The 19,232-nt window shown below is 35.6% G+C and overlaps 1 protein-coding gene across 1 annotated transcript; it reads right to left on the bottom strand.

The window, feature by feature from the left end:
- Window positions 1-139: 139 nt before the first annotated feature.
- LOC120350473 (queuine tRNA-ribosyltransferase catalytic subunit-like) lies at window positions 140-17,169 on the bottom strand. Its single transcript, XM_039423928.1, has 5 exons — window positions 17,000-17,169; window positions 10,983-11,072; window positions 10,635-10,788; window positions 4,460-4,592; window positions 140-401 (listed from the first exon to the last, which is right to left on the bottom strand). The coding sequence occupies exons 1-5, from the start codon at window positions 17,132-17,134 to the stop codon at window positions 236-238; spliced, it is 678 nt and encodes a 225-aa protein (XP_039279862.1). The 5' UTR covers window positions 17,135-17,169; the 3' UTR covers window positions 140-235.
- Window positions 17,170-19,232: the final 2,063 nt, after the last annotated feature.

Below are 19,232 nucleotides of genomic sequence, written 5' to 3'. Positions count from 1 at the left end.
AACATTAGAATTCATTTATATTGCATGTTAATGTTGGAATTATAGAATAATTATATTGTGCATGTATCTCTATTTAACTATATTTCTGTATTTGTATGGCTAGTCCGTGAACAAATAAAATGATTATTTATTCATTTTCTGTATTACAATACAGCAGTTTATTACTTGAAACAACTCATTGGCTGAAATCGACAAGCAAACCACACAGCTTTTTGTTGATTGATGAAATTAATAATTACCTGAGGCCGCCAACTGCATAACCATTAACGTCTCTCTCCATTAAAGCCTTGATACATTTTATTCTCAGTTCATTATCTAATCCACCTTGAACTATTGGGAAAATGTTCTGCGTTTCTGGATTCTGATGGGCTTCTATACACCTGTCCACCCATCGAATAGTCCTAAGCAAGTGAAATATAGTAATACAATACAAATTGATTAATCATTTTTTGACCAAAGAAAAAATATAATCTACAATTATTAGAATATCATGTCAAAATTTCAATTCAAAGTGACCATCATAGGCAGTTTCGAATTATCGATCGTTATATCATATATTGTTGCAGGAATAACGGATACTGAACATGTCCGCACCCTTGTCAGTCTTGGAAAAACCAAAAAGTTAGTTTCGGCCTAATGAATAAAAAGTTGATAAAATACTCTCCTTTGCCGGATTCTACTTTTGTATTATTTTTATTTATAAACATTTAATCTTATGCTGCAGGTATATTATATTATATAAGAGCGAAATGGCACTGATTCATTAACTCACTCACACACTCATTCATAATCAACAGAACTAAAAATCTACTGAACCAAATACGTTCAAATTTACCATGTAAGTTGACATCCTAGAGGCGCACTAAGAACGGGTTTGAGAAAATTTTCAAAGATACTCTCAAAATATGCGTTATTTCTGCGGTTTTTTTTTAGCTTTTTCAAAAACTAATTGGCAAAAAATGTTCAAATTTGGTACAGAAGTTAAGCTAGGGTCTAGAAATTTTGTTTTGAGAAGACTCTAGAATTATGCCAAAGATACGCGATTTCCTGACTTTCCCTACCGTTTTCTCAGATTTTTAAAGAAATTATAGAGAAAATGTTAATTTGTTACGTAGGTTCAGCTAAGGTGTACAATGTTGTTTAAGGTTTTGTTGTTAAAGGACTTGTAAAATATATCAAAGATTCGCCCAAAAATGGCGTTTTCTCAGCTTTATCAAAAGCAAATGACCAGAAAATGTTCAAATTGGTACATGTTCTCAGCTAGGTTCTAGAAATTTTATGTTAGAAGGGCTTCAAAATTTTTGCCGAAGATACGACCAAAATCGACGCTTTCCATTGATATGTCAACTGGTGATTGAAATGATCATAAAAATTGTATTTGTGGGAAGGAAGCAAGCTCAGATAAGCGTGTCTGCTGTTCTCATCTCTGGATGATTCAGCCGGGGGTCCAGTTTAGACGGATAGGAAATGACAAATGAAATTCATTGATACATTTTCACAAAAACATAGCAAATTACAATTTATAAAAATAGGAACTAAGTTGACCACACTAACTTTCACTTTCAGAAAAAATAGAATAATCATCATTACAAAAAAAAATACAAAAATGGTTAAAACTTGATTTTAAATTATACAAAATAAAATCCATTGATTTTTTATTGAGTCCAGCATTAATTAAAAATCTCTTGCACTCCGTGACGTCTGCAAACCAATGTGAACAAAAGTGAACAAAAAATACAACCAGAAAGATTAATCTTGAATACTTAAAGAATATAGGCTATCACTATTATTTTATATGAATGTATTAAAAACCATTACTACTCTACGATATAATTTCTCACATGTGTTATTCACGATTCTAATTATCGAAAAAAGAAAAAATATGTATATAATGTTGAATCTGTATATTATTAGTGCCTGCTTCTTTATAAACTTATTCATACTTATGTCAGTGTTGCATCAAGAAAAACTAATTCTTGGAAAGACATTATCTCTTGAAAAGACTCTTGGAAAGACATTAACTCTTAAAAGTTTTAAAAAAGCCTTAATTTTTTCAGATTATTTAATTTCGTATGGAAATTGATTGAAGTATTTTAAGTACATATTGGAACGATTATTTGACTTTTGGTAAACGAAACATTCTTTGAGTGATTCTTCTTGTATTGTAATATAAATTCTCTGTACCAGTATTGCCAGCTCTGACATAGAATAGCTTTAAGACTTATACAAAAATATGTTGTAGAGGAAATGCTCTTATGAAGGAATATAATGGCAAGGAACTTTCTCTTCTAGTACTGTTGCACATTATACGAATTATATTATTCTGAGATACTCTCAGCTTTTCAAGGTAACCAACCCCCCCCCCAGCTTCCAATACTGCAGTCTGGATTGTACTAGTGCAAAATATAATATTCTTAAGAGATTAAGATCACAAACATTTTTCAAGAGATAAAACGTTCTCACCGATGATTTAATGCTCTTATGCAAGCTTTGAATGTGGAAGTTCCAATTTAAATTTTGATCAAAGATAACACCCAAATATTTAAACGAAGTAGTTCTTTCTATCATTTCTGCAAATCATGAAAAACCAGAGGTGATGGAAAATCAAAACTGTTTGTTACAATAAAATTTACATACTTTGTTTTATTTAAGCTTATCTTCATTTTATTATCATCACAACATTGTCTCGGTCTTGTCAGGTCTTCATTAATGTTTGCCCATATATCTTCTATATTTCTGTGGGAGTAGAAGAGTGCCACATCATCCGCAAAAGCGCTCACATGGCCATGTAAAGGATCTCTAGTAAATCATTGATAAAAATCAGGAACAAAGTGGCTGATAACACTGATCCCTGAGGGAAACTTGTTCTGATAACGAGTGGTGAACTAAACTGATCCTTAACTTCGACTTTTTGTATTCTTTTGCTAAAAAAAAACTATTGAACCACTTGTTTGCCGTTCCTCTTATTCACACTGCATCCAGTTTAGCTAATAATATTTTGTGGTCTACTAAGTTGAACGCGGTTTTGAAGTCGATATAGAGTCCAGTTGATTTATAATTTGCATTGAAACTATCATAGATTTTTTCAGTTACTGAAATAAGGGCGTCCTCCGTTCCAATTCCTTTTCTGAAACCCCAACTGGAAACGAGTAAAGACGCCTATCCTGTCGAGATATAGGATACAACTAATCTGCTCCTCATAAGCTTTTAAAATATTTTTGAAAAAACATATAATAAACTAATTGGTCGGATGTTGTCAAGTTTCAATGAAGAAAGTTTTTATTAAAAAATTGGTATTACTGTGCTTATTTTTAATCTATCTGGGAATATTCCATTTTGGAGACTTAAGTTAATTATATGAAACAATATTGGAGCTATTGATTCAACTATATTTTCAACTCACGGAAATTTTATCGTGTCCTGTTGATTTATTTTTTAAGCCTTTTATTACTGATTAGACCTCATCGACAGAAGTAGGATAAATAGGATACATAGATAACGGCTTTTACATTGCAGGTTTGGAAGAGATAAAGATGGTGTAGGTGTGGGCTGATTTAGGCTACTCTGTACTTGAACTGAGATAAGTTGGCTGTTAATTGCCTCAGCTATCAGTTTCGAATCATCTATAATTTTTCCATCGTTTGATTCAATCCTATCAACTGTTTTCTTACTCGACTTTCCTAATACACTATTAATAACTTTCCAACATTGTGAGGAGTCTCCATTACAACTCTTAATTTGGTTAGCGAAACATTATTTCTTGCTGCATCAATATCATTTTTAAGAGTATCACAAAAGTTAATGAAATATGATTTAAACGACTGATCATAAGGACGCTTCTTCTTAATTTAGTATAGTTTTTTCAGTTTTCTAATTCTAGTCAATACATTTTGGTTCATCCATGGACTGAAAACTTTAGCCCTATTCAGTCTATTCTGTTTACTAACCAATTTGCATTCATGTAAGACTTGTGTTAGTATATCAAAAAAAGTTTCATAGCAAAAATTTGCATCATTGTGAAAGAGAAGAGAGCTCCAGTCTACCCCTATCAGTTTTTCACATGCTAGCTTAAAATCAAAGGAAGAAAGCTCAGAATCTTTATCAGTTATGATCGTAATTTTTTTAACTTGGAACTAGAATTATTTATTTTCAAGCCCAACATGCAATGGTCAGTAATATTAATATCAAAAATTACACTTTTAAATGAATTTATATTTGAATTTTTAATGAACAGGCGAGCGAAATAAACCTGTCGGCTAATATTATATAAAAAAGACTTCTCTCAATCGTCAACTAGCGCACTCGCCAACTTCTAACTAGCCGGCTAATAGCTAGTAAACTCGGCACGTGTAATTTGACCCTTTATAGTCCTACTTCATGGCTATTTTTTTTTTGTCTATGAAGAATTCAAATGAATGTCCCTGATATGATTATGTGTTCAACCCTCAACAATACGCACCGTTCCATAGCTTCCTCAACCCTGGGACCAGTTGTTGTGGTTTTAACGACATCATCAAGCTGCATTATAATGTCGGCGCCAATTGCATTCTGTATGTGAATCGAGTTTTCTGGAGACAACATGCAATGCGAACCTGCAACCAGAAACCACAAAATGAGAAGAGAACTTAACGGGAATTGTGCAACATAGAAACGGTTTGATTGGTTTTGTGTTGCAAATACTTATTCGACGTTTTACATTTTACATATTAATCACAAAACCTATGAGAGCAAAGAAGTTTATTTTATTAAATTTGTAGATAAGATTCGAGATCGGAGGCAGATTGATGGATGCGAATTTGTTTTTATTGTAAGAAATTATTATTTAGACACACAGCTGTAGTTTGTGTAAAATAAGTTGAGACTTTGCCCTCTATCCGAAGAAATTACAGGGTTGCCAAATCGTGTAAAATTTCAACTTTCTCAAATTTTCAATTAAACGTCCGAATTGGATGTAGAATATCATCCCCGATATCCTAGTAGTACTAAAAAAGCTTCAGGGTTGCAGGATTAAAAGGAAATTCAACTTTTATGATAAAATTGGAAAGTTCGCGATTTGTTTTTCTTTTAAATATTACTTCTCTCAGAATCATGGGGCGTCGTAATGCGTAATAATTTCATATCTTATTAACGGGGAGAATGTCTCCTTTCTATTGGTTTCAGGATCATTTTATCCGACCTATAGTTATTTTTTTAATTAATGATTATGTTCGTCAATGTCAAGACATTTCGAGCAGAAAACATGAAATTTTTGGCCTGTTAGAAACTTTCTTGTTTCAAAAGATAAGTAGGTGGTGAAAGCGAGAAAGTTTCTCAGAAATAATTGAAATTATTTTTTCAATTGTCAAACGTACTTGGAAGAGCGTATTTTGGCCTCTCAGGAGTTTCAAAGTCAGGGATAGCGGCTGAATGGTGTGCCACCATATGCTATCAATACCTGGGATCAACAAAAACAGAATACAGAACGATTGAAAAAATCTGGTGTAGCGCACTCACACAACTTTCCTTACCGTTATGAAAATTGAACACCTGACGCTAGTGTTCACGCGCATCTCAAGTCCACTATTCTAAGATCTGAGCCAGCTGTAACAGGACAATAACGCTGGAGACACACGAGGTCTGCTATCTCTTCTTCGTGAATGATTTAATAGAATCAACCGTTTGCAATTGAATAATCACATTTTCTCAAATGTGAGCTTATTTCCAATTTAGGTGAAAATGTTACTAAACATTAATTGTAGAGATTTCCATGATCAAACCTTTCCACTTGAAATTTTTTGTTTGGGAGTGTTATAAAAGTGGGAGTGTTTAAATTCGGAGTTTATTGTGTGTTAATAAAATTAACACACACACAAACACACAAATACTGAAAGAAAATTCAGCAACTGCAAGCCACATGATTATAAATAGTGATAATGACAACCTCGCCACGAATAATCAGCAGTGTTTCATTACAGCCTTTCTAGAAACAATCATCTGCTTGCGATTGAAATAATTCAGTCAAAAAAATATCTTATAAATTGCCAGCCTTCATCATACAATTTGGTAAACAAATTGCTTGTTTGAAATTCCTTGGAGACTAAAATACGGTCTTCCGACTACTTTTGACAATTGGAAACATAATTTCAACTATTTCTGAGAATCTTTCTCGCTTTCACCACCTACTTATCTTTTGAAACAAAAATGTTTCTAGCATGTCAAAAATTTCATGCTTCTGCTCGAAATGTCTCGACATTGACAAACATAATCATTAATTAAAAAATAACTATAGGTCGGATAAAAATGATCCTGACACCAATAGAACGGAGACATTCTCCCCGTTAATAAGATATGAAACTATTACGCATTTCGACGCCGCATGATCTGAGAGAAGTGATATTCAAAGAAAAACAAATCTTCGCGAACTTTCCAATTTTATCATAAAAGTTGAATTCCCTTTTAATCCTTCAACCCTGAAGCTTTTTTAGTACTACTAGGATATCGGGGATGATATTCTTCATCCAATTCTGATGTTTAATAGGAAATTTGAAGAAGTTGCAATTTCTAACGATTTGGCAACCTTGTAATTTCTTCGGATGGAGGGCCAAGTCTCAACTTATTTTACACAAACTATAAGGTGGGGTACAATACTCATATGGGACCATTTTGTAAAAAAAAATATGAATATAAATAAAATAACTTTTTCTGATGCTGTTGTCTACAAATGGCTGCGTTTATTAATAGCGGCTGGGGCTCGCACCGCACAAAACCTGCAGCGCAAAAATTTTCATTTTAGTTTGATTTGCGGCTTGCAAGTTTATTATAGCATTGGGCTGCCATGTTTATTTGCAAATGTAAATTGCCCTGCATTTTGTGTTATTTTCAAGTAATTGGTTAAATAGTCTTCCAATAGAGTAAAGTGAATGAAATTATTAAGTTGTGAGGAACCTGCTGTGTCATTCCAATCCTTAGTGCTACCGGAGGGGACGTTGAGCTCTGAAAGTGACACCTACAATGCTATTGCTGACTTTAGACTCCATTTTTGTGGATGGTTTTCACCTGTATTGTTTTTGTTTGTTGAATATTTTGTGATTGGAGCCTGCTAAAGTAACAGTGCCATTTGAGTGTGATAATGCCAGGTATTCTGGTTATATTCCGGGCGCAAATGTCATGAATAAGGCACTCCGTGGTCATTTTTGAGTAACAGCCGTGGAAGATGTCTCAATTTCTTCGTTAGGTCTAGCATAATAAGGATCGTGATGATGATAAGTCGAAATCAAAATTTTCGACCGCCAAAAGTCGACCGCCATAATTTTCAGGGTTTTGCTATATCGCTTGTATTTCAATAAACTTTCAAGATATTCAACCGTATTTTTAGAAGAAAATATTTTAAAAATCTTTCTCTACAATCTTTGTTTTATAAAATTTTCCTCTAAAACGCATATTTTTTTAGTTACCTTCAAAAGCCCAAAAAAAACTTTTTTCTCATTTTTTTCAAATTTCCTTCCATTATAACTTTTGCACATACAGAGAAATTTTAAATCTATTAAATTTAGTGATTCCTCTCATCAAAAGAAGAAAGTTTTAATTAACATAGGTCCGAAAATGCTTGGTTACAAAGTTATACAGGGTGAAATATTTTGTCTGAATTTCACTTCCCCTGCTGAAACGAAGCCCTAAGGGTATTTGTTTGCTGTTAATTAAGATGTACAATAGAGAGCTCAACAGATTTCGTCTATTTTTCATGCGTTTTGTATGTAATTAAGGATTATATTTTTTAAGGTTGTGTTTGTCTATTATAGACTTATTCTACATCTTTCTCTACGAAATTAAATTTTCTACAAGTTCTGTACAGAGAATTTCTGTGTTTATTGTACATTTAACATGGTAAATCTGCTTCAAACCTTAAAGGAACTTGTTTTTTGGGACCAAGTTTCGCGTATTTCGTCACCATATCTTAAAAATTACTGTAGCTTGTCTGGAAATGGTTTTATTAGATTTTTCAGTTTATTTTACATAAAGTAAGCTAAATTGTACATCTTAATTAACAGCAAACAAATACCCGTAGGGTTTCGTTTCGGCAGGGGAAGTGAAATTCTGACGAAATTTTTCACCCTGTATAACTTGTTAACCAAGCATTTTCGGACCTATGTTAATTAGAACTTTTTTCTTCTTTTGATAAGAGGAATCACGCCCTGACTTATAGGCACCTTTTTTCAGAACATCATGTATAAACAGTTATTCCTCGGAGCTGAGAATTTAAGTTTATGGAGGTCCCCAAGGATCCATTTTGGGTCCTTTATTAGTAAATTCGTATGGCTTTTGTTGGTGGGGAGTCCCTTGCGGGAAGGTACCACCGCCTGAATATATAATTTAAGCCGTCAATGGGCCTTACGACTGTCATACTTCAGCCGGGACCTTTATTATTCCTATGTTACATTGTTACATCAGGGGTCTTCCTGATGTGGTACAATCACATGCCATTTTATGTTTGTATGCGGATGATGCCAAAATAATATTCTCCGGGAAAACTACTGAAGACGTGGAAATATCATCGGCTGTAGGCCTGTCCTCTATTGAACAATATCTAAATAGCCGAAAATCTTTTGTTGAATTCAAGCAAATCGATAGTAGTCCCTTTTTTGACAAGGAGAGTAGAAATTAACAGTGCCCAAGTGTTGCAATAAATAGCGAACTTTTAGAATCAGAAAGTAGAACAAAGTTTCTAGGTTTGATGATAGACAGCAGTCTTTCATGGGATAATCGTGTCTGCCATGTTATAAAAAAATATCGCCAGGTCTATATGCTTTGCGTCAAATTTCAAATTAATGTAGTATTCAAACATTAAAATCAAAATACCATGCAGTAGTACATGCGCATTTGGCATACGGTCTTTGCATTATAAGGTGGTACAAGTAAGAGCAATTTAGATAAAATCCTTAAGCAGCAAGAGCATTATGCTAAACCTTAATAGCATTTACGATGTAATGTAGCCTTCTCCCAACTTGGAATCTTGACTGTATCACAAAGTAGGGGAACATTCTCTGTGACTGTATACAGACAATATATATTTGATGTTATTGTCTTCTTCAAAAAATATGCTTGTACAAATCTAAGAAATAACACTCACAACTACCAAGATTTGGTCATATTACAGACAGAAACAGATTAGTTCTTTTTGAGAAAAAAAAAACCATCTACAGAGGAAAGAGATATTTTGGGAAGCTACCAACCAATTAGTATTAGAAGATCCTCAAATATTTGTAAAGAATTTGAAGGAATATCTGGTGAGCCTATGGCTATACTCTTTACAAGAGTTTCATGTAAATTTTTGACTATTTAAGTTGACAATTATTTCTTTTTTAGTCTCTGTTTGTATGGCTAGCCTAGCTTTAACCTCAACACTATTCAAATGTATTAGTACATGTCCATGGATAATGAATTTTGAATTTGAAAAGAAAAGTAGAGGTGACGTCACTGCTGCCAACACTCTCCATAGTTTTTCATCATTTTTGAGAAAGTGCCGGGCAGCAAGGATCGATGATGGCAGCGTTGACAGCTGGAGCTGCTCGCACCGCAGTTTATAAACATACTCAAAAGAGCCAACGTACCTTCAAACTGCAGTATTTATGCGGCCCGCAGGTCAACCTACCTTATTATGTGGGCCGCGTTATAGCTGTGGCCCGCACCGCAGTTTATAAACGCACTCATTAAGATTCCTTTGACTTGGATAAATTGCTTCCGCATCCCGCAGAGTATTATCGGGACCTAAGCTGTAGGATTGTAAGGCCCATTGACGGCTTAAATTATACATTCAAGCGAGGTGGGACCTTCCAACAATGGAATCCTCACCAACAAAAGCCATACGAGTTTACTTTTTGTATGATTATGCGTTAGTAATAAAGTAATTTGAAGTGGGAAAAGAATATAGGTTTGCTGTGTAGTAGGATATTTAAAGGTATGTTTATTCTTAGCAGATTAAGATATGCAGAATTTGATGTGTTGCATGCTGTTAATTATGCTTAAATTCAGTCTCAAAAAGATCCAGTATGATAGTGACTTTTACCGCCACTATACTAGACAAGCTGCACCACTCAGAGTAATGCAATGTGATTGCCATCTAATTTTTAACAGTTGTGCTCTGGTAAGAAAACTTGAGATTAGGCAATTTAAAATTTGTGTAAAACTATACTGCTGCCCTTACAGTATAAATAATTGAATTTAGTGGAAAGTGATGTTTGAGCTTTGTAATTTTGTATCTGTCAATGACCATTGATGTTATATTTTGTAGCTTGCATTAAAATTTCTTGACGATGTCTTATATTTTTGTAAATGTTTTGACAATAACAGATCTTGAATCTTGAAAAAGTGGTTAATGATGAGTGACGAAAGGACATAAATCTCTAGGGTAGCTCCGAACCACCGAGAAGGAATTCACAAGCCTATGAATATTTAGATTTACAGCGGGTCTAGAGTTCAACTAGAAATCAGACTCAGGTCTCTCATTTAATTTGAGCTATTAGATTAGCTAGAGTGTCCATATAGCTAACCACTTCTCTGAAATAAATATAAAGTAATATAATAGTAGGAAAACTACTACTATAAATAAAAACTCAATAACCTTTTTATGAACAACAATATCATTACCGACAACTTACCTCCATAAGGAGATTCAAATTTTACACCTTCCTCAGTTATTTCTGCTAAACTCAACAACGAAACCATTTGGAAACCTCCCGAATCAGTTAAGAGTGCTCGATTCCAGCCCATAAACTTATGTAAACCACCTGCTTTTCTAATCAATTCCGGCCCCTAGAATCAAAGTTGAGCACTAGAAACAAATTTTACAAAATTGAGAATAAAACTATTGAATTATTCTGTCTGGAAGTCAATGAGTCGAGAATTATTCTATTGAAAAAGTTTTAATCAAAGGCAATATATTGGTATTCAGTTTTTTAGATAAATTAGAGGAGATCCATTTCAAGCACTTTCTTGTATGTACTCACCGGTCTTGTCCCTAAATGATAAGTATTTCCAAGGATTATGTGACAGTCGAGAGCTTCTAGTTGCTCAGGTAATAATCCCTTCAGAGTTCCCTGAAAATTACAATGAGATATTTCAATGGAAAGGAAATGATGGATCATGTTTTGTTACTCTTACCCTAAAGTGAGGTGACGAGAAATGAGAATAAAGATTTTACGGTTAACTAATACTACCAGAACTTTGAACCATGTATTATCAATGTATTTAACCATAGATGATCAATGAGATTTCACTGACTGTAACCATTAATGGATAAAATTGACTACTATAGAAACTAGTTACCAGATCTGTAGAAAAATCCATTATCGACAATCAAATCTATTTTAGTCTAGATAAAAATTCGAAACCACACCAAAGAGGCTCTGACATCTTTTCACCCTGCGGATGTGACGTGCCACAATTCACACCGCGGAACATGTCGGCTAATCCAATCGAAACATCCCTTGACTTTGGCACTAAGTACAAGGAAGAGTGAAAACATAGTGGAGCGACGAAGGTAGCTTTATATTGGAAACAAGTAACGCGTCTCTTTAGAATCAAGTACATCGATAATAGATACTTATCCATATTTCATTAAATGTCAGTCAATCATCACCAACTTAGCCATCGTACAGATCCACAAATAATAATTGTGGCACACATGGTGGAGCGGTATGTTATAACCCATTCAAATGCATGCATTATTTCTACACTCTCAAGCTTGAAGCCACCTTCACCGCTCAACTATATTTCCACTCTCACTAATGCAAACCCACGCTTTGCACGTTAGTCAGCCAATGTCGATTAATTGCCATGGTTGCCATCTGTCCGGGTGGACAGACTTGTATTTAATGGGAGGAAGACACAAAATCTACTCTGCACTTTAAGACAGAATCCACCAATTCTCAGAGAATGCATTGAGGAATCGTGTGAAGCTGCTTCGATTTATTATGGATGCCACATTGACATGGGAACAGCATTTTGGCATGATCTTCAATAGACTGTGAAGAGTTACATAACTGATGCACAAGCTGAGAAGTCATGTTTCTTTGGTTGCGGCATACCATGGCCTCTTCCAAAGCCATATGAATTAAAGCATTGTGCTTTGGGGTCATGCAGGCGGCTGCAGAAAGATTCTGCTCCTACAAAAGAAGGTTCTCCGGATCACCTCGTCTCATAGGCTGGAATACTGTGCGCCGATCTTTAGGAGGCAGTAGATTATGACAGTCTATGGTAAGTATCTGTTTAGTTCGCTATTACTGTTGAGAAGAGGCCACCATACCTTTCAGCAAAGAGGACAAGTAGAGCCCGCGAGATAGAACATGAAACTTTGACTCCCACCACATGGGACTCGACTCTGATTTGTTTAGGGTGGGGGTAAGAGTTTAGTCAGTTTGTTCAGTATCCTTACTTCCAAAATTCTCTACACTGGCCGTATGCATGTAGAGTGAGAGGGGAAGATGTGTAAAAGAGACATGTTCTAATATACCATGCCAGTTTCTCTATTACCTTTGTTAGCATCTTTTTGCTGTGAGTTCGTAGAACGTACAGCACTAGATAGAAGGATTGTTAGGGAGTTTCCCTATGTTCACCCTATTGTTCCTTCTGGGTACTATTTGCAGTGGAAGTCCTCAATAAAAAGTCCAAATTCAAAGTCCAAGTGTCAACTCTCAATCTTCATATGTAGATCATTGCCAATCTAATCACCAATACCAACACAATCTCTATTATCACCAGTCCGCCATGGCATGTATTCGATTTTGTTCCCCAAATGTAGGTCTCCGTACTACATTTAGGTATCCATGCGCACCTCGTGTAGGCAGGCCCTTATAGCTTCATGAAAAGATAGTAAAAATGTTATTTGGAGAGGAAAAATTCTGGTCTAGAACGAATACATTGCACCCTTACGAACTCTTTGAGAGGCTTCTGTATAAACGTATTTCACTATTGGTTGAAAGAGTTCTACCAAGGGAGCAAGCTGGTTTCAGACCAAACCGATCATGCTGTGATTAAGTAATGGCACCAACATCTTACATCGAAAGACTAGTTCTTCTTCTCGATTCAATTCTTTACAACAGAAGGTTCAGAGTGCACATGGGAGGGAAACACAGCCGTTGGCAGACTGTAAAAGATGGCCTGCCACAGGGATCAGTATTGGCCCCACTACTCTTCAACCTGTATGTCCATGAAATAACTCCATTAGAAAGCCGTATTTTCCAGTATGCATATGACATTGCCATAGCATGCCAAAGCAAAAATCTAGCATTCTGTGAGGATATTATCAATAGGGGTCTTGCTGCAAATCCCAGTAAGACAGAATGTGCCCTCTTCTATCTCAATACTCACATGGCACAAGAACGAAGAAGTTAGGGTTAACTTCTGTGGGCAAGCGATACCCTTTACTTGCAACCCAAAAGGAATCTTGTCATACAAGACTCATATTCAAAGGGTAAGTTGCAAGTGGCATAGCAGAGTCAACATGATAAGAAAGCTGACTGGCACATATTGAGGAGCTGGAGTTGATTGCCTAAGAATTTCGTCCCTGGCACTTATTTTTTCAACAGCTAAGTATTGCTCACTGGTATGGCTCTACAGCTCCCACGCAAAGAAACTGGATGCCCAACTGAACAGTACACTAAGAACAAGCACAATTAGACCAACTCCTGTTCCATGGCTTCCAGTTTTAGCCAATATAGCTCCAGCACAGCTTCGTAGAGAAGAGCACCTGAGAAGAGAATTGGAGAAGTGGCAACACAATACGAAAACGACATAATCCAAAACACAATCATGTATGATGACTTCCCACTCTTTCCAGAAAATACCCTCAAGTCAAGAACTTCTCCATGGAAGATGTACCCAAAAATTATGGAGGTGTGGTTGCGGTAAAGAGACGTGAAGATCAAAGTACATAAGATGCACCCACAAACAACTTCCTAGTTGAAGATCCAACTGAAAGGGTGCATGGATTTGATCTTCAGAAGAAATAGTGGAGTGCTCACAATAGGATCCGTCTGGGAAAACAGCGATGCGCGCAAGAGCTAGAGATGGGGTCTACAACAGTCAGATTTGTGTGAGTGTAGCCAAACACAAACTATGAGCCACATAACTGCTGAATGCCCAATCCATACTTTTGAGTGAGATCTCAGAGAGCTGCATGAAGCCAAAGAACTGTAAAGTGGTTGGAGCAGCTAAGAATAGAGCTGTGATTGGCTCAAAAAGAACTGAATATTTTTATTTTTAGGCTAGGCCTGAAACTGATATTTTCTGTCTTGAAGACCAGGCCGGGTCTCTAACCTGATTTTATTTTCTAAAAAAAGGCTGATGTTGGCATCAAAACCAAACGATTGAATGAATTCTATTACCGTTTAAGGGGTTGAGGCTCATGTTATAACTCCAAAAAATACGTTTTTTGTTGCTTTAGAAGCTATCCTATTCATTGATGTTATGAAAACCTCATCTTTCACTTTCCTTTCACTACTACCATGAGAAAAGATAATATTGCTGTTGCTTACAAAAAAATATATGAATAATATTAAAATAATAATAATGGTATGATACCTAAATTCCATGGTTTCTGTATGTTTTGGGCCACCTGAGCTATAGTATTTTTCTAATTTGATTTGATCATGTTGAATGGTACTCTACACTGATGACACTACGCTAGTCTCGAGTCAAGCTGATCTGCAGATGATGAAGCAGATTGAAAATGAGTCCTTTCAACAAACAGCAGCCTGGTTTTCTGAAAATGGACTGCTCCTCAATAAAAATAAGACTCAACGTATTGTCTGTGGTCTAAGGGGTGGACTTACAAATCCTGTATCATCTGTAAAACTTCTTGAGATCCATCTTGACTCGCGACTGGACTGGAAATCTCATGTGAACGGTGTTTGTACTAAACTGTTCAGAGTCACTTCTGCTCTCAGGAAACTTAGAGACACAATTCCTGTGGATAAATTGAGAACTGTGTACTTGGCTCTGTTTCAATGCCACATAGAATATGGCCTTAAACTTTGGGGTCATGCTCCATCAGTAAAAGATATACTTTTGTGTCAAAAGCGAGCTCTTAGAGCTATGTTAGGAAAAAGTCCCAGAGAATCTTGTTGACCTCTTTATATCCAATTAAAATTGTTGACTGTTTACAGCCTGTACATATTAACTGTTCTAATACATGTTAAGAAAACCATATCAAACTATGATGAACGAGGTTCTTTGCATAGTTTTAATGTAAGATCTAGTCATATTATTAATGTCCCTCGGTGTAGACTGAAAAAGACACAAGACCACTGGCTTATACCTTATACCTTCTTCTTCATCCATTACCCACACTTGTGGGATCGATAGTATTTGAGACAGGTCATCGTCTAAAAATTAAAAATTCCTGTACATCATAATAAGCCATGGCTCTCAAAAAACCGGTCACAACCCTCTCGAACTTGCTGGTATCCAACTGCTTTACTCCTGCAGGTAGCCTGTTGAAGTAGCGGAGAGCTGCACTCCTGTAGCATACCCGCGATCTCTGGAGGCACACCCTGGGTATGTCAACAGCACTCGATGCCTGGTGTTATGGTGATGTACATCAGTCCGAGTCAACAAATTTTGTTGATTCTTCTTGATATACATGAGGCAGAGAAGAAGGAAGTGGCTTACCACTGTTAGGATACCCAGTCTAACAAAAATGGGCTTGCAATGTGCATGATGTTCGCTTGCAGTTATAATCCTAGCAGCCCGTTTTTGTAGCTCAAGTATGTTTACAACCTTGGCTGAATGACCCCACATGAGTAGACCATAGTAGATATGGCAGTGGAAAAGTGCATGATATACCATAACCAGATATGCCTCTGTCACCCGTCCCCTCAGCTTGAGCAACAGAAAACAGATTCGGGACAGTCTCCCAGTCACCTGTTGGATGTGGCTAGCCCAGCTGAGTTTCGAATCCAATACAAAGCCCAAAAGCTTCACCCGTTCCTGTTCTTGAGGCAGTCTTCGCGACAAGCTGCAGATTATGTTTTGCGAGTTTATCACATCCCATGCCGCCTTACAGCGATTTGGTTCTCAATCCTTGCAGCCGTTGCCAGCTTCCTAGCCTGCTCAATATGCCTCTTATAGATGGACTTTGCACGTCGGTATCTCTCCATGTCACCAGCACTGCCACCAGCCTTTTTCATTATCACTGTCGGTTTTTCCATGCTTTGAAATTAAGTTCTTAACCTTAAAATTGCACAAGTTACAATACCAAGAGATTTTTTCACCTAGGTCGTGAATTTCACGATAATTTTGCACATTTCATATGGTACCTATTACAACAAAAACCTCCACATTCTAGCGCATTCGAATTATTTTCAACAATTTTTAAGCACACATCACACAAAAACTCGCGATCACTTGTCACTGCCATCTTGAATCTCTCTTGTTAGCTTGTGACAATCAATCTCGCTTGTGGGTGGTATAAAATTATTATACAATAGTTTACCTCTCCATGTAAGAATAGCTCCTTTCAATGTATATAAGTGTAGACTTCAAAGGTAATTTGAGAAGAAACCTTTCTACTCTATTGCTGAGTTCTTGAATAAGACTGAGTTTGACATGTAGGCTGTGATTCTTGATTTGAACTGTGTAATGGATGTTTCTGAATGTATGTTTCTTGTTTGCTGTGTTTTGTTTTCTGTTGTTTTACAATATTGTTTTAGCTGTTGACTTTGTTTTGTAACACCCAACTGTTAATCTTGACTAGAGATTTAATTAAAATGTGATGTTTCTAAAACTGTAAGACTGAAAGACTGAACTGAAATCAAGTAAACAATAACTAAAGACTAAAACTGTAAATAATTAATTGATTGATATTGTTTCTATGCCTAACAATATGTATTTTTTTCTTTTTATTGACAATACTCTATGTTTGTACCAAATTCTTGAGTTAATAAATTTATTTATTTGATTGCAGCTAATCATAATTCTATACAACCACTAGCTAGTGCTTATGTCAGCAATATAATTAGCATACCTGAGTTCCAACCGGCATAAAAACAGGAGTTGTAACTGTGTAATGAGGAAGTACCATGAAGCTAGTTCTTGCTTTTGATACGGAACATTCCTTTAAAATATTAAATTTTAAACACTTGTTACTATGCGATGCCATCAAAAAATCGGGTAATTTAACCTTTTTAAATGAAATTACAGATTTAGCATACAACTCTACTGTCTGGTTCCTGAGTGAGCGAGTGCCAAGTGAAGCTGAACGGTGAACGCTGAAGAGTAAATAATCAGGAATCAGGACTGAGAGCTAAAAGTATCCAGGACTCAGAAGTAAGAAGTGTCACAGTATAACATTGAGTTCAAACTAATATCTTATGCTACTTTTTATATAAATTTTACTTTATGTCAATTCAATACAATTTGAAAATAAACATAACCTCAATTTTTACTCCACCCTAATCCCTCTAGGGAGACAAGCACGACATTGGTTATCTTCAGGGATACTTTTGAGTCAGTGACTCGGGTGACCCAGAGCCGAACAAAATGGCGGCTGACCCGGGACAGACACAAACCACTCTCTGTCTCAGACAGCACCGTATCGCGCATGCGTTAGGAACGGGTTTTTCCCGTTCCATTCAGTCAAATCTTTGAATGTAACGTTCTTTGTGATGATGGTTACCGAGCACTGTAACTGGAGCCAATCGTCATTCTATGTGATGAAGATATTATTATCCAATGATGATTTATCATCAACTTCAATATAATATTATCATTTTATTTAATAAAAGGAAGAGTACTTTTGAAAAATATAACTAATAAAATATAACAGTTGTTATTTAACTGATGTTAAAAAACACTATAACTAAGTCACCATATTGTCATTTCAAAACAAAAACCGAACCATCAACCTCCACTTTTACATTTTAAACATCAATAAACATAACAATTTGAAAAACCTCTAATCCCTTCCAGCATATTGCAATTTCAAAGCAAAAACCTAATCTATCTTTCCACCTTTGAAATATCAAAAAGCATAATTCTACCTGGACCCTAGCCCTTTCTAGCATATTGCAATTTTAAAGCAGAAACCTAACCTAACCTTATGGAACATTATTAAATATAATCCAAAAAAACCTAACCACTAACCCCTAACCCCCTCACATTAAATAATGTGGATTTCAAAGCAAAATCCTAACCCCCTAACCTATCCTATCACATTTGAAACATCAAAAAACATAACTCCAACTACACCCTAGCCCCTTCTAGCATATTGCAATTTCAAAACAAAAACCTAACCTATCCTAATAACACATTATTAAATATAACCTAGATAAAACCTAACCTCTAACCCTTTCACATTTAATACTTCAGATTTATTCGTCATCTTTAGAACAAAACATAAACATATGGTTCATTCCATGAATATGTTCACAAATGTGTGGTTCATTTCATGAACATGGTTCATTTCGAACATGTGGTTCAAAGCAAAATCCTAACCCCCTAACCTATCCTTTTACCTTTGAAACATCAAAAAACATAACTCTATCTAGACCCTAGCCCCTTCTAACATATTGCAATTTTAAAGCAAAAACCTAACCTATCCTAATAAAACATTATTAAATATAACCTAAATAAAAACGAACCCCCCACTCTTTCACATTTGATGAACGATGGACAAGGATAGCAACACCATTGCAAATCGTACACTACCATTATAACGTGGACCTCACTATAGATACTCAAAGAATACTTTTAAATAACTATGTTATAACTGTGACTGTTGCTGGCCGTTACTCTGTTTCTGAGACAAAGAGAAGCTGCTGGGACAGACGACATTACCTAAATATAGAGAAAAACCAAATAGACCATTCGTAACCAGCTTGACCAACCCAACGGCTTAGCTATTTTCAGGTTATGAAAATAAATTATTCGATTATAATCCTATTATTCTTGATAAAATCTATTTTATAATATTTTTATGATATTTATATAATATTTACAGTTAAAATGTCTATCTTTTACGTATTTTTATTGCTACCACATATCCTACCCAATATCAAGTAAATGCAACGATGCTATCGTCTATACTAGAACCAATAACTATAAAGCAAAGATTTACTCACTTGAATAAATAAATTAACTTTTATTTCGTTATGATTTTTGAAAAAAACACCAGACCTGGTGTAACATACCTTAGCTATTTATAAGGTTTCCAACCATGACATGCACTGCACACGTTAACCGCCAATTATGAACTTCAC

The sequence above is a fragment of the Nilaparvata lugens genome, chromosome 3 (genome assembly GCF_014356525.2).
Source record: "Nilaparvata lugens isolate BPH chromosome 3, ASM1435652v1, whole genome shotgun sequence".
Lineage (NCBI taxonomy): Eukaryota > Metazoa > Arthropoda > Insecta > Hemiptera > Delphacidae > Nilaparvata > Nilaparvata lugens.
This window is presented reverse-complemented; position numbering and strand designations above follow the sequence as displayed.

What these genes read in the sequence shown, in the direction of transcription:
- LOC120350473 (XM_039423928.1), bottom strand. Translation starts at nt 17,134, where the DNA reads ATGGCATCGCATAGTAACAAGTGTTTAAAATTTAATATTTTAAAGGAA. An exon ending in TTATGCCGGTTGGAACTCAG is followed by an intron (nt 11,073 to 16,999) that starts GTATGCTAATTA and finishes TGTAATTTTCAG; the next exon opens with GGAACTCTGAAGGGATTATT. An exon ending in ATTTGAATCTCCTTATGGAG is followed by an intron (nt 4,593 to 10,634) that starts GTAAGTTGTCGG and finishes TTCTGGTTGCAG; the next exon opens with GTTCGCATTGCATGTTGTCT.